Consider the following 12573-nt stretch of genomic DNA (forward strand, 5'->3'; position numbering starts at 1 on the left):
CCCAAACCAAACCGTCCTGGTGAGGGGCAGGCAATGACCACCGCTGGGACAGGGACAGGATCCTGGCTGGAGCTGGCCCAGGAGGGATTTAGGTTGGGTTTTAGGGAAAGGTTCTTCCCCAGAGGGGGCTGGCACTGCCCAGGCTCCCCAGGGAATGGGCACGGCCCCGAGGCTGCCAGAGCTCCAGGAGCCTTTGGACAGCGCTGCCAGGGATGCCCAGGGTGGGGTTGGTGGGGGTCTGGCACTGGGGGATCCCTGTGGGTTTATTCCCACTCGGGATATTCCTGATTCTGTGATCTGGAAATCCCAGTGTCTCTGAGCAGGGGATTCTCCTCTGTGCCAGCCCTACAGCAGTGACACAAACCAACCCAACCACCACATTTACCACCTACCCCTGGACAAAGTCCCTGTTAATGGAGCAATTAGGGTGGCAATTATCACTTACATCCCAATTACCCACTTCAGGGGTCATTATGTCATTACCTTCCCAGTCACCACGTTTGAGATTCGAGCTAAAAATAACCTCAAAAACATTTATTTTACACACATATTCACATTTATTTTAAAATGCCAACTAAAAACATCATGAAATTCAGAACATAATGAAATACACAGTGACAGTAGGGTTTTTTTTATTGCTGTATTATATTACAGCTAAAATTAAATTTGAAATTTAATATTTTGTTTTTATCTAAATTAAATGTTTTGTAGGTTTCTTTTTTTTTTTTTTCCAAAACCAACTCTCCACAGGGAATTTGGTTCTCTCCCAGTCTTACACAAAGTGACAAAGATTAGGATTCTTTTTCTAACCAACACCATCCCAAATTTAAATAATCTCTTTTCCTTCCTGCTGACTGATGAATTCCTGAGCATGAGCTGAAGTCCCACACCAAAGTTGTATTTATGGTGTCAAAAATACTTTCCAAAAGCGGGTAATTTTAGCTCTGCTAGAACCAAGAGAGAAAAACTTGCCCAAATCAAAGATGGCCTCAGGATGGAAACAGAAAAAGGAGGGAAATTTAGAAAATAAAGTAAGACAGAAATTAAATTAAGAGCCTTCTACTCCTCAGAACAGAATCAGTACAAGAGCTGGTGGCTTCCTGCTCAACCAGGGAGAGACTTTGTGAAAACTGATGGAGTTTGGGGTTGAGCATTAGGAATTCTCAGCCAAGGCTGAGGTTATCCCACTCCCCTCATGGCTTCTGCCTCATCCCAGCCACCATTCCAGGTGGAAATAGGAACATTCCTTGCCTGGACTCTGTAGGATTGGGATTTCTTTAGGAGTTGGAGCTTTTATCAGCGTGGTTGAAATGGTGCAGGCACAGCTGCATCTCCCTGGGGTGGGGAGGGAAAAGCCAGGAGGGAAAACTCCAAGGGGCTGGGGCAGAGTGGTTGGGGAGGGGACAGAGCCACCAACCAGATCCTGAGTGGTCAGAATTTGATTTTCCCCTCTCTTTTTGGGATGTGGAGCCCCCAGTGCAGAGGGAAGGACCCACCTCAGCCACCTGCAGGAGCTGGTGAAGGTGTGAGCAGGAATGGGCTCATTCCCAGGGGAATATCAGAGCTCTGTCATCCCTCAGCAGGGAATCTACTTTTGGAAGCTCAGTTTGCCCTTCCCTGTGGAATTCAACTTCCAGCCTGGCACTTCCTTGCAGCAGCCACTGGTGCAGGTGAAATCCCTGCCCAAAATCTGGAGGCGGTGATGGAAGCTGAAACCTGGGTCTCACCATGGAATGAGGCACCTCCAAAACCTGTGTCTCAGCATGGAATGAGGCATCTCTGAAACTTGGATCTTGGCATGGAATGAGGCAGCTCCAAAACCTGGATCTTGGCATGGAATGAGGCACCTCCAAAACCTGGGTCTTGGCATGGAATGAGGGACCTCCAAAACCTGGATCTCAGCATGGAATGAGGCACCTCCAAAACCTGGATGTCACCATGGAATGAGGCACCTCCAAAACCAGGATCTCACCATGGAATGAGGCACCTCCAAAACCTGGATCTCACCATGGAATGAGGCACCTCCAAAACCAGGATCTCACCATGGAATGAGGCACCTCCAAAACCTGGATGTCACCATGGAATGAGGCACCACTGAAACTTGGATGTCACCATGGAATTAGGCAAAACCCAAAACCTGGATCTCAGTATGGAATGAGGCACCTCCAAAACCAGGATCTCACCATGGAATGAGGCACCTCCAAAACCAGGATCTCACCATGGAATGAGGCACCTCCAAAACCTGTGTATCAGCATGGAATGAGGCATCTCTGAAACTTGGATCTTGGCATGGAATGAGGCAGCTCCAAAACCTGGATCTCGGCATGGAATGAGGCACCTCCAAAACCAGGATCTCACCATGGAATGAGGCACCTCCAAAACCAGGATCTCAGCATGGAATGAGGCACCTCCAAAACCTGGATGTCACCATGGAATGAGGCACCTCCAAAACCAGGATCTCACCATGGAATGAGGCACCTCCAAAACCTGGATCTCACCATGGAATGAGGCACCTCCAAAACCAGGATCTCACCATGGAATGAGGCACCTCCAAAACCTGGATGTCACCATGGAATGAGGCACCACTGAAACTTGGATGTCACCATGGAATTAGGCAAAACCCAAAACCTGGATCTCAGTATGGAATGAGGCACCTCCAAAACCAGGATCTTACCATGGAATGAGGCACCACCACCTCTGCTTCCTGATGCTGTTGCATGGAAGAATGGAGTAGCTGAGTGTGCAAAGCCGGAATTCTCAGTGCTGCTGGAAGTCAGGTTGGAATCTCCTCTCGGTGCTGGCACGGCAGAAATTGGATCCAATTTTGGATGGTGCCACCTGTCCCCTTCTGGAAAACAGCCCCACGGGGGAGAAGGAACAAACCTGGTAGCTGCAAATGTTGTTTCTACCTTTAAACATCTCCCATTTTCCAGCTGAGCAGCAGTAATGGGAACGTGGCTACTGGGAGCTGGAGTTGTGGACACCTCATGGAAGCCAAAGGAACAGGATCCAAAACCAACTCCAATCCCTAATTGGCCCCTGCTGGAGCCAGTGGCTGGGAATATGCACCTGTCCAAAAAAGGAGAGGTCTCTGCTGGAAAGCTGAACCTCTGGAATTCCAAGGACAAGTGTGGAAAGCCAAGAAAGTGGTTTGGATTTCAGCTTGGATATCAGCTGGAAGTAGCAGCCTTGGAACTGTTCTGAGGAGATCAGGCCCTGAAAACTCCCTTTAAGGACGTGGCCTGCATGGAATAAATCAATTCCAGGCAGTTGGATTGGCCCAAACAGTGGCAAAATCCCATAATAGCAACACTTTATCATGGCAGAAAAGGATACATGAAAAACAGGGAGAGAAAAACATCACAGTAGCAAAATGTGAAGTTCCAGACAGTAAAAACCTGTGGGAGGAGAATTAGGAAATAATGCTCCCTATAAAATTGTTGGGAATTTTTTTCATGTCAGTACCAACGAGCAAACACACAAAGGAACATAAAGGAGGCTGAGAGGAACCCCCAGCATTCAGACTCACAATTTTATAGGATTTCACAGGATTTTTACTCCTATAACCAAATGCCTTAAGGTTCTCCCAGCATTCAGACTCACAATTTTATAGGATTTCACAGGATTTTTACTCCTATAACCAAATGCCTTAAGGTTCTCACAGTATCTGCCCCACCAGCCTCCAACCATTTGGATTTGCAGACTCCAGAGCTTTTGCCAATCAATTCTTGGACCAAGTGTAGCAAGCTGGAACCCTCTGCCGGCATTTGCCTCTCCCCATCTCCCATCCTGGATTCCAGGACTCTGCAGGGCACAGACTGAGCACGCCTGAGCCCCATGGGGACCTGCAGAAGACACCCCAAAACTGCAACACCCCCCTTGGTTCCTGTGTCCACCCTGGGGGTCCAGCAGCAGCTCTGTGGGATTCCCTGAGGAGAGGGGTGGCACTGAACCCTGATGGAATTGTTTGGGATTGTTGGCACAGCGGTGTCACATCCCCAAGGGCTCCAGCTGAGAATTGTCAGCCCTGAGGCTGCCCAGGGGGGCTCTGGGAGGGACATCAGGAGCATGGAATGGGTTGGATTGGAAGGAAACTAAAGCTCATCCCATCCCACCCCTGCCATGGCAGGGACACCTCCCACTGTCCCAGGCTGCTCCAGCCACAGTGTCCAGCCTGGCCTTGGGCACTGCCAGGGATCCAGGGGCAGCCCCAGCTGCTCTGGGAATTCCATCCCAGCCCCTGCCCACCCTGCCAGGGAACAATTCCCAATTCCCAATCTCCCACCCAGCCCTGCCCTCTGGCAGCTTCAGGCCATTCCTTGGGTCCTGTCTCCAAGCCCTTGGGAATGGGATGTTCTGGCCCTCCTCATTTTCCTGGTTTAGGGCAGCCAAGTGTGGAAGAACTGCTGAGAAATGCACGACCACTGTCCAAAATCTGCTGCAGGCCAAACAAGTCCAAGTCCAGCACGTGCCTCCAGAGCCTTGAATAACCTTCATTCCTTGTGGAATGGCTGGACACAGATCACTGACCCTTTCCCATCGTTTGAGGCTGGACATGGAGGCTGCTCCTGCTGGCACAGTCACAGCCAGGGCTCACTGGCAGCTCTGAGCCCCCAAATAAATTAGGGAATAAAGAATAGCAGGAAGCAGGCACAGACACATTGTCCCACATTGTCCTGGCCCTGCTGGAGGCAACAGCAAAGGAAGGGTGATCTCTTCTCCTGAGAGCCAAGCCAGGAAAACACGACAGGAACAGCCATGGAAGAGCAGCCGAGAGGGAATTCATCTCCAGCCCCTCATCCAAAGACCTGGAGCTGGAATAACACAAGTTTCCCTCTAGTGCCTTCACAGCTGCACGTGGGAAGCCTCCGCAAGGAGGAGAATGATCCCTGGGTAGGCTGAGCAGAAGGAAAATGAAAAAAAAAAACATTTTCACACATCCCTGAGGACCGAGTTTGTGCTCAGCCCCTCAGTCCCGGGGTGGTTTGTGCCGTTCTGCTGCTGCAGATCCAGGAAGGCAGCGCTGTTGATGATGACAAAGGTGTCCTTGGTGTCCTTGCTGTGGCTCTGGGGCAGCTCCAGCTGGCCCCGGGGCGGGCTCAGCTTCCCAGAGTACAGGTAGTCCATGTAGTTCTCAGGCTTGCTGGAAACGATGTTGCTGAGCATCATGACAAAGAGGAGGAAGCCGAAGAAGCCGACGATGATGAGGATGTAGAAGGAGGCCATGATCTCCTCCTGCAGCTCCAGGGCGGGGTTGCTGTAGTTGTTGAACCGAAGGGCCTTCTTTTGTTCCATGTGGAGCAGATTGGGCAGCACCGAGCTGCTGTTGGTGTGGTTGCTCAAAGCCATCGCAGCTTCCACTCCAGAGACCAAATCTAAACAAAACAAAGGGAAAAAGAGCGGATTAGCTGAGCCCAGGGCCTTCACACCATTCCCTGTCCTCTGCTCTGGAATTCCTGCATTTGGAAAGTTCAGCTGGAGGAGCCTGAGCTCACCTGAGCTGCAGCTCCAGTCTCTGCTCCTGGGACAGGGACAGGATCCTGGCTGGAGCTGGCCCAGGGCATTTAGGTTGGGTTTTAGGGAAAGGTTCTTCCCTCAGAGGGGGCTGGCACTGCCCAGGCTCCCCAGGGAATGGGCACGGCCCCGAGGCTGCCAGAGCTCCAGGAGCCTTTGGACAGCACTGCCAGGGATGCCCAGGCTGGGGTTGGTGGGGGTCTGGACAGGGCAGGGCTGGCACTGGGGGATCCCTGGGGGTTTATTCCCACTCAGGACATCCCATCATTCCATCACCCAGCTGCACATCTGACAGGCAGAGCTCCACGGTGGAAGGCAGTGGCAAGTCAGGGCAGGAATTCAGGGAATGCAAAGACGTGCTGACTGCATGGCAAACGGGCACGGGCACACACAGTTCCCCCAGGCTGGTTCTGTTCTGCTGGTGATGCAGCACCAGAGTCAGAACTTGGGAATAACCCTGCCAATTCCAGGGATGATCTCAAAAAAAAAGTAACCTAACCAAGAGGAGAGGAAATCAATACTGGGATTGTCACAGAATCATGGAATGATTTGGGTTGGGAGGGACCTTAAAATCATCCAGTGCCACCCCTGCCATGGCAGGGACACCTCCCACTGTCCCAGGCTGCTCCCAACTCCAGTGTCCAACCTGGCCTTGGGCACTGCCAGGGATCCAGGGACAGCCACGGCTGCTCTGGGCAAACCATTGCCTCTCAGCAAACCACAAAATCCTGCCATTCTGAAAAATCTAAAGATGAAAAAAGATTTTTGCTCCATCTCCCAATCCCACACCCAAAAATAAGCTTTTGGCAGCAACAACTTCCCAATTTTGACAGAAATCCATGGATCATTTTTAGCTCTCTGAAATGCCTTCTTTGAGAAGAATGTGACAATCTCAGAAAAGCTTTGTGCCAATCTGCCCATGAGGGCTGTAAATCAAATGCAAGAGTTTCATCCCAAACACGCAATTTTTGCTAATTTCAGCTCATTCCCTCTCCTGGTGCTGAGGCCCTGGCACAGGGTGCCCAGAGCAGCCGTGGCTGTCCCTGGATCCCTGGCAGTGCCCAAGGCCAGGCTGGACACTGGGGCTGGAGCAGCCTGGGACAGTGGGAGGTGTCCCTGCCATGGCAGGGTGGCACTGGGTGGGCTTTGAGGTCTCTCCCAACAGAACAATTCCACCATTCCACAGCACCTCCAGAAGGGCTCTTGGGTGGAAGAAATGATGAATAATGTCCTTAAATATATCCTGAATAATGTCCTTAAAGCACAGCATTCCCATGGAATCCATTGGGATTGAGGACAGCACCTCCAGAAGGGCTCTGGGACACAGGAAATGCTGAATCATGTCATTAAATATATCCTTAATAATGTCCTTAAAGCACAGCATTCCCATGGAAACCAGTGGGATTGAGGAGCATGTCCAGAAGGGCTCTTGGACAAGGGAAATGCTGCATAATGTCCTTAAATATATCCTGAATAATGTCCTTAAAGCACAGCATTTCATGGAATCCATTGGGATTGAGGACAGCACCTCCGGAAGGTCTCTTGGATGGAGGAAATGCTGAATAATGTCCTTAAATATATCCCTGGTTTTCATCCTGGGATGAAGTTTTCCCTGGTTTTCATCCTGTTTTGCTCATCAAGGGTCTTTAAAAATGAGGGAATGACCTCACCTCTCTCAGCCCGAGCTCAGGTGCTTTATATCACCTGAGTGGTTGACCCTGCTTGAAATTTCCTACAAGAACCTATTTAAAAAGTGAGTTTAAAAGTTTTAAAAGTGACTTTAAAAGTTTTTAAAGCGAGTTTAAAACAGTGCGTTCACATTTAAAACTTTAAGTTAATGTGAATAAGAGAATTAAAATTAAAAAAAAAAAAAAAAGTGAAAAAATAAGGAGACTAAAGAGTCGATCTTCCTGCCAGTGTCCCCTGAGGTATTTGGATAATCCTTGGAAGAGAGAGCTCCTGACCCCAGGTCAGGCCAGCTGGCATCCCTGCCTGGCACCTTCCTTCCCTTAGAAATTGTTTGATCCTCCGAGGATGTCCAGCACTCCTGACTCAGGGGATCGCGGCATTTCCTCCCCACGAAGCCGTCCCAGCCCCCTGCAGTGCCCCCGGGCCATCCTGGCTGGTTAAGGATGGCCGTTCCCGGGGAGGGCTCCTCTCCCCGCAGCCGTTCCCTGCTAATGGCTGTGTTTATCCTGCCGGGCTCTGACTGCTCCGCCCGGAATCTCCCCGTGCTGGGTCCGTGCCACCCGGCATTGAGGAGATTCACAGCCCCAGCACGCGGGAGCGGAGATGGTCCAGGGGAATCCAAGGAATTCCAGCAGCTCCGGGCGTGGGGGATCACGCGGCTCAGGTGTGGCTTGGAGCTGAAGGGGAGTTTTTTGTCTCTACGGGAAAACAGAAAGGCAAAATCCCTTCCAGATTCCAGTGGTGTAGGAACATGCCCCCTGTTGACGGAGTAAACAAGTTACTCTTTGTCTCTTTAAAAAGGGAAAAAGCCCAGAAGGTTCTCTCCTCAATTTGGTTAAAAGACACCTCACAGGACCTTGGGGACTTCACTTCAAACTTAAAGCTAGCCGATTGCACAGAAGCCAAAAAGTCCCACCTAAGCAATTCACTAGAAAAATAAGAGAACAAAAAAAAGTTAATCACTTTTTTGAAGTGTTTTAGCAGGAGCAAGAACCTCTTGCCCTGGCTAGGCTTTTCTCTGTAAAGAGCTTTTTATTTTGCCTTTTATTAAAACTTTTTGTTTCCAACACTGTCAATAGAGCCATCCTGCTTCTTTTATGCCACCTGAGGTAGCTGAGCTATCAAGGGTGTAATGCTTATCTCTGAGAGCTTAGGAGACCTGGCTTGAAGAGAAAAAGCATTACAATGGATTATAAAATTCATGGATTATAAAACACTTCCCTCGGCCCTAGCCCAATCTCGCTTCTCAAAATTCATGAATAATTTTCAAAAAGGGACTTTAAAGATAATTTTGTTCTATCCCCTGCCATGGCAGGAACACCTTCCACTGTCCCAGGCTGCTCCAGCCTGGCTCTGGGCACTGCCAGGGATCCAGGGGCAGCCACAGCTTTTTGGGAATTCCATCCCAGCCCTTCCCCGCCCTGCCAGGGAACAATTCCTAATTCCCAAAATCCCATCCAGCCCAGTGGGAGCCATGGCCCTGTCCTGTCCCCACGTGCTCCTGGCTGTCTTCTCTCCCCAGGGACTCAGTCCGAGATCCCGGCTCTGCTCAGGGGTGAAACTTCCCCGGCTGTCCCCCTCTCAGAGGGCACAGCAGAATAAACGGGATTTATCCCTTGGCTCAACCCCAGGTGAAGGTTTTAGGCTGGAAAAAACTGCCTGAAAATCCATTGTTTTCCTGGTAAGATTTTCTCAGTTGTTGCCCCAAGCCCAGCTCTCCTTGCCCTGCCCCTCCTGGCTGTTCTGCTCCACGGGATTTGTGGGCAGTGCCATGAGGGGCACAGAGACCAAAATCCAGGGGTGAATCCCCAGTCCTTCCTCCTCCTGATGGAATTCCAAACTCCCTGCAATCCTACCTCAAAAAACCACCAACAGCCCCTCGCTCTGCCCACCCCCAAACCATCCCATCCCCAAAATTCTATTTATTTGCTGCCATATAAAGCCGAGACTGAGCTTTGGGTGCTGCTGTCTGTGGTTTTTATGGACACTGCCCACCACTGCCTGGGACCTGGGGCAGGGGGATTTAAAAGTGAATATAAAGCTCAGAGTTCTGACTTTTCAGGTGCTCAGACTCTGCTTTCTAAGGGCCACAGTGTCTTCTGCTCAGTGAGATGTTGGACAGGCACTTCAAATCTCAATATGGAAAAAAAAGTCAATATTAAAAAAAAATCAATATATTAAAAATATTTTTAAATCCATATTTTAAAAATCAGTATATAAAAAATCAATATCTAAAAAATCCCAGTATAAAAAAAATCCCAGTATAAAAAAGTCAATATATTTTTAAAATCTCAATATGTTCAAAAAAATCCTCAATATATAAAAAAACCTCAATATATTAAAAAAATCTCAATATACATTAAAAATAAATAATATAAACAATAAGCATATTTTAAAAAGAAATTAATAATATATAAATAATATAAGAAAATAAATATATATATTTTTTAAATTAGGGTAGAATCTGCCTTTAGTGACAACCAAGGAAGGATTTGTGGCTGCTCTTGGGCAACTCCAGGTGTCCAGGAAGGTGTAAACAGGTCTTGTATAAACAAATTGAGTTATTTGTCCATGTGCAACTCACAGGCAGTGCTGGGAGAACTTGGAATCACAGAAATCAGCTTGGGAAAAGGCTCCAGGGCCAGCAGCTCCAACCCCTGAGCCCCGTGTGCCAGTGGAAGGGCCTGGGGTGATTTTTAGGTCACCATGAAGACACTGGGACATCCCAGGGTCTTATTTCCCCATTGCTGTATTAATTAAACAGATGAGAAATCAGCTTTCTTTCTCTTTCTTTCTTTCTTTCTTTCTTTCTTTCTTTCTTTCTTTCTTTCTTTCTTTCTTTCTTTCTTTCTTTCTTTCCTTCTTTCTTTCTTTCTTTCCTTCTTTCTTTCTTTCTTTCTTTCTTTCTTTCTTTCTTTCTTTCTTTCTTTCTTTCTTTCTTTCTTTCTTTCTTTCTTTCTTTCTTTCTTTCTTTCTTTCTTTCTTTCTTTCTTTCTTTCTCTCTCTCTCTCTCTTTCTTTCTCTCTCTTCCTTTCTTCCTTCCTTCCTTCCTTCCTTTCCTTCCTTTCCTTCCTTTCCTTCCTTTCCTTCCTTTCCTTCCTTTCCTTCCTTTCCTTCCTTTCCTTCCTTTCCTTCCTTTCCTTCCTTCCTTCCTTCCTTCCTTCCTTCCTTCCTTCCTTCCTTCCTTCCTTCCTTCCTTCCTTCCTTCCTTCTCCCTTTCCCCTTTTCCCCCTTTTCCCCTTTTCCCCTTTTCCCCTTTTCCCCTTTTCCTCTTTTCCTCTTTTCCTCTTCTTTTCCTCTTTTCCTCTTCTTTTCCTCTTTTCCTTTTTTTCCTTTTCCTTTCCCAGGTTGGACTCAGCCCCTTTCCCCCTCCCCTCTCCCCTGCTTTTCCACAGCCTGAGGATTGCTGGGACCTTTCTGTGTGTGTGTGTGTGTGTGCAGAGGTGTGGCCCCACAAACACAGCTCACACTGCAGGGCTGGATTAGCCAGGAGGGAGAAATCCTGCCCGGCCGTGGAATTCCCACCGGAGCTGCGATCCCTGGCAGTGTCCCGGCAGCAGCCTGGGATAGTGGCAGGTGTCCCTGGAGGAGATTTAATGTCCCTTCCAAGCCAGCCCACTCTGTGACCACCACCTCCTGCCTCAGAAATAGATAAAAAAAATAAAATCCACGCACGCATGCAGGCGTGCATACATTTCTCCTCCCCCTACACAAACGCATTAAAATAGATTAAAAATGCTTTAAAATTTTTGAATATTAAAATTCATTAAAATTTCTCCTCCCCCTACACAAACACATTAAAAAGCATTAAAAATCCTTTAAAATACATTAAAATTTCTCCTCCCCCTACACAGACAAACACATTAAAATACAAAAACAGAGCTACAAGTCTCTGTTATATATATATATATTTTTTTTTTTATATATATGTATATATAGATATAGATATGGGATATATATACACACATATATATGTATATACATATTATATATTTTTATATAAACACATATATGTATATACATATTATATATATGTATATACATAATTTAATATATATTATATATATATAGGATGTATATATATATAAACACATTTATATGTATATGCATATAATATATATATTATATAATATATATAAACATATATATACACGCATATATAAATATAAATATAAATATAAATATAAATATAAATATAAATATAAATATAAATATAAATATAAATATAAATATATATTATATATAGATATAAATTATATATATAAATATATATATGTATATATATATACACACACATCTAATGCCTATGTATACCGAATGCTATATTTTACCAATTTTTAAAAAACACTCCCAATAGCAAGAAAGTTAAACACAGCTGATTTTCAGGGGGAAAAAATAGAATAAATCCAAATAAACGCACCGAAACAAACGAAAAGCTGCAGTGAATAATTAAAGCGGCGCTCACATATCATTAACAAAGGAGCCTGCAGATGCTGTGCCGCAGCTGTTTTACCTGCCCGGTGCTCCCTCACCTGCGGCGCTGCCTCTGTCCCTCTGTCCCCGTGTCCCCGTGTCCCCGTGTCCCTCTGGCCGCGGCTGCTGCGGGATTTAACTATTTGGGGAGCGGAGGGGAGGAGTGGCCCGGCTGCTGCTGGGGTTAATCACAGCAGGGAGTGGCCGGGCAGGCGGGGACAGGATACCCAACCTGGGAGGCTCCTGCTCCGGGAAAAAGGGACAAAAAGGGACAAAAAGGGACAAAAAGGGACAAAAAGGGACAAAAAGGGACAAAAAGGGACAAAAGGTTTCCCTTGTTCAAGCACAGCGGGAGGGTGGCACCGGGGAGGACTCAGGGGTGTCAGCAGTGGGGAAAATGATGCAGGAAAGCTGCTCGGGGAGGGTGTTTGTTGTTGGAAAGAGAGGGGATGGTGGGTCTGGGGGGATTTTTGGTTACTGGTCATAAGTCCTCGGAAATTGTGGGCGGTTTTAATCCCAGGGGCTGTCAGAAGTGTCCTGGTGTTCCCTCGCTGTGTTGGGATGCGCCAGAGGAATCACAGAATTCTGGAATAGCCTGAGCCGGGAAGGAGCCATCAGGATCACTGAATCCAACTCCCAGGAATTCCCAGAGCCGGGAAGGAGCCACCAGGATCACTGAATCCAACTCCCAGGAATTCCCAGAGCCGGGAAGGAGCCATCAGGATCACTGAATCCAACTCCCAGGAATTCCCAGAGCCGGGAAGGAGCCATCAGGATCACTGAATCCAACTCCCAGGAATTCTCAGAGCCGGGAAGGAGCCACCAGGATCACTGAATCCCCTCCCAGGAATTCCCGGAGCCGGGAAGGAGCCACCAGGATCACTGAATCCCCTCCCA

General features: G+C 47.7%; 1 protein-coding gene across 1 annotated transcript; it reads right to left on the reverse strand.

Annotated features, from left to right (window-relative positions):
• Positions 1-4518: 4518 nt before the first annotated feature.
• On the reverse strand, positions 4519-11807 carry SMIM34 (small integral membrane protein 34). Its single transcript, XM_068179491.1, has 2 exons — positions 11736-11807; positions 4519-5375 (listed from the first exon to the last, which is right to left on the reverse strand). Exon 2 carries the CDS (start codon positions 5347-5349, stop codon positions 4933-4935), a length of 417 nt encoding a protein of 138 aa, XP_068035592.1. The 5' UTR covers positions 5350-5375; positions 11736-11807; the 3' UTR covers positions 4519-4932.
• Between the last annotated feature and the right edge of the window lie 766 nt (positions 11808-12573).

This window comes from Anomalospiza imberbis, chromosome 2 (assembly GCF_031753505.1).
Source record: "Anomalospiza imberbis isolate Cuckoo-Finch-1a 21T00152 chromosome 2, ASM3175350v1, whole genome shotgun sequence".
In the NCBI taxonomy this organism is placed as follows: domain Eukaryota; kingdom Metazoa; phylum Chordata; class Aves; order Passeriformes; family Viduidae; genus Anomalospiza; species Anomalospiza imberbis.